Genomic DNA, 3559 nt, shown 5'->3' on the forward strand with positions numbered 1-3559 from the left:
TAATGACACAGACCCATTTCAATCCTAGCTCCCACGTCTTTCCTCCACTTATGCATCTCAATTATTTGTTCTGAGGCTTGTGTGACAATGGCATGGGTTATGGTTGCCTTTGGCATGCTAAACAGGAAGACGGCCTGAAAGTAAGTCACTGTCAGTGGGCAGTACCAAACCCTTTGTGTTCTGGAGGGGACCTGCTCCCTGGACTTCAAAGGTGGGATTATGTTGAAAAGAGAAAAACAAAAGAAAACTTCATCTAATGCCCGCTTTTGAAGTTATGGAGATATATAATACCCCCCCCTCCCCCCATCCATATTTTGTGGCACACACATGCATTGAGTGTGCACACTCATAGGCACACATGTACACACGCACACAAACACACACAGTGCTACCTCTTGAGTTCTTGCAAAAACTGAAGTTAATTGACAGATTTAATAACCTATTCATTTGATGATTAATGTTTAGAGCTTCCATTTATAGGCCTATATGCTACATGTTACAACAATATTGGAAAAAGTATATTTGATGTAGGCATAGCCTAACAGAATGTTTCAATATAGTTCAATATGTGGGACGCTGGTTTTCTGCTTGATTGTATACAAAAACTGTGAAATCCCTGGTAAATAAACGATCTCACTTGGATAACGAGCAGTAGGTGCCGCGCGAGTTAGGAGGTTTGTTTGGCGCTTTATTGCGCTCGTCCATGTGCGTGATTATGTGTAGATGATTCAAACCTAATAATAACCATAAAAATCATAAAGGCATAAACTACTCTTCAGCTCCTTGACGAGCTCTGTAAATATCACGATACCCCTCAAAGCAAACATTTGCCTACATTTTTGTATTACAACATTTTCAAGTGCATGAATTACAACATTTTCAAGTGCGTGAATTAGTTTGATTATGCTTGAATCTTACCGTATAAATTAAAACCTGAAGTATCGTGTGTAGGCCTATAGGCCTAATAAGTTGCAAAATAGTTGTACTTGCTCTCATGACTTTCACACGAGGTGTCACACACTAAATGAAAACTAGCAAACAACATCAGAAAATAAACGTCTCGATAATTCAAAAAAATCATTCCATAAAAAACTTAACACAATAACTCTGACAGATGATGTATTCCGTTTAAAGTTCTTTATAAATCTCTTAAGATAAACAATGTTATTTTACAGCTATAACATTTCTCTTACATTTCAAATTCATTGAGCGTGCTAATAAGAACAGTCCATATACATAGTGTTATTATTAGACTACACATGTAATTATTCAATTAAATCTAATGAACAAAAACGTTAAAACAATGTATATTATCCACTCAAACTTTTAAAAACTGAGGCAGCAAGTTTTGATCTTCCTCTGTATTTTGATTGAATGAATTATGATTATTAAATCAAAACTCTCTTTTGGGTCAATTCCTGATTGTATTTTAGTGCCACATTAAATGTGGTAAATGCCTTCACTAAATGTGCTAATGGTTTAGGAAGAAATTATGCTGAAATGCGTGGTAGCCAACTCATCACTAGAATGATAGGCCTACAGTCTGAATTCCTTCACAGCTCACCATACCTGCTCAACATTTAGGCAACTATAGGCTAAATGATTAACATTTTAGATACTGCTCTTGTCCCTTATGTTGTTCGTTCCCTCATCGATACATAATCGAGTTTTTGACGTTTTACCCGGTTAAGGCAGCAGGAGAGCCGGGTATATCGGATTGCCCTTGCCCTCCAAAGGGTCGGAACCATTCTTCTCCAGCAAGGATGAAGAGGAGCAGAAATGCGATGGGCCGGACGGAAGGCCCGACAGACCGGGCATCGGACCCATAGACGGGGTCGGTTTGATGGGCACGGGCATGGTTGGTAGCGTCTGTCCGCTCGCGTGATGGTAGAGACCCTTCATTGACACGCCAAAGGGAGCGTACTCTGAGGAGACTGGTATGGGCATGGCGCTCATGGAATCTGACAGCATGCCGACGTGCGGCCACATTGAGTTGACCACACTGCTGAGCTGCGCGGGCACAGGGTAGCCCAGGTGGTGCATTACCGAAGTGATGGGCAGCCCGCTTGTCATCACGCCCTTGTAGTCTCGACCTATGATGTTCTCAATGGCGAACGGGTGCTTGAAGCCGCTGGACTGTCCGCAGTTGATGCTGCCGTAGCTCTGGAAGTGGGGGAGCCTTCCCACTGCCGCGGCGGGGCCTTGGTGCTCATGATGCCCTCCACTCAGCTTTCCCTGGTGGTGGAAGTAGTGCATCATTGGGGAGCTCTTGCAGGCCATGTGCTCAGTGCGCAGCAGTTTGAAGCGCTTCCTCCTGCGTAGAAAGCTGCCGTTTTCGAACATGTCCCCACAGTCTGGGTGCAGGGCCCAAAAGCTGCCCTTCCCCGGCTGGTCGGGCCGCCGGGGGATTTTGATGAAGCAGTCGTTAAAGGACAAGTTGTGTCGCAGAGAGTTCTGCCACCGCTGTGTGTTCTCCTGGTAGTAAGGGAATCGGTCCATGATGAACTTGTAGATGTCGCTCAGTGGGAGCATCTTCTCGGTGGAGTTCTGGATAGCCATGGCTGTCAGAGAGATATAGGAGTAAGGCGGCTTCTGGTCGCTGTACGAGTTCTTCCCCGGACGAGGCATGCTTTTGGTTACTTATTTATGATGTATCTATAGCATATGCTGTATATTTTTTGGTGAGGGCGCCTAAATATTGCTGCAAGGCTTTGGTCAGTATCAGTGACTTTGCGCAAGGGCAGAGTTTTCACAAGTTTGGAGACTCCAAAATCATTGATCTCCTGGCATTGTGTTCGTCTTTTAGTGGTCTACATGGAGGACAATATGTGAGTCAGTCAGGCAGACACAGACTCTGGTCATGTTCTCTCCAGATGAATTCCCCAAAGATGCGGATCACAAAAAGTACCAAAAGGTTTCCTTGAAGAATCGTGTTCTTTTTTTTTCAACAGGCGCACAGCCTAACACGTTCATCTCGCGCGTAAAAGTACAACACATCAAATACAGTCCGTCTCTTGCCGTTTATTTCCCTGCTACACAGGAGGAGATGAGAGGTCAGTCTCTGCGACAGTACAGGGCAAGGGGTTCGTGATGCTCCTCGCTTCGGGCCTAGTGCTCTTCGTGTGCGCTCTTCTGGCCACCCCGCGCCGTTTTTGTAAGGCTGGCAGCGGCGCAGAGACCCCTGCAGGTCTCGCTCTATTATCACATGGCATCCAGGCACTTACGAACTCGTCGGGGGAGAAGGGGAGGGATGGATGGTGAGGAATAGAGGGGAGGGGAAGGGTGAATCTAAACTCATCCGCGCGCCCTTAGCCTGTGCCAATCGGGAAACTCGCGCGCTCCGAGAGGAAAAAGGGTGGACATAATAGTATTAGTGATGGGGAAAATAAATGCCCATAATAGTAGCCTATTATCTAACAATACTAATGTTAAGGAAATATGATTACTATAAAGAGATTATTAAAAAACAGACAAATGTTCTTACACTTTTTAAAATTGTGGAATAGCCCAATAGCCTAAGTCCTTATTCGAATAAGTTTTAATATAATTTATCTTTCAC

At 44.5% G+C, this 3559-nt stretch overlaps 1 protein-coding gene across 1 annotated transcript; it reads right to left on the minus strand.

The window, feature by feature from the left end:
• Nucleotides 1–1686: 1686 nt before the first annotated feature.
• Nucleotides 1687–2628, minus strand: LOC311140950 (forkhead box protein B2-like; the record flags this gene model as incomplete). The annotated part of the gene is made up of 1 exon (XM_084176209.1): nucleotides 1687–2628. The coding sequence occupies one exon, from the start codon at nucleotides 2626–2628 to the stop codon at nucleotides 1687–1689; it is 942 nt and encodes a 313-aa protein (XP_084032335.1).
• Between the last annotated feature and the right edge of the window lie 931 nt (nucleotides 2629–3559).

The sequence above is a fragment of the Coregonus lavaretus genome (assembly GCF_964263955.1).
Source record: "Coregonus lavaretus genome assembly, chromosome: 14".
Taxonomy (NCBI): Eukaryota; Metazoa; Chordata; class Actinopteri; order Salmoniformes; family Salmonidae; genus Coregonus; species Coregonus lavaretus.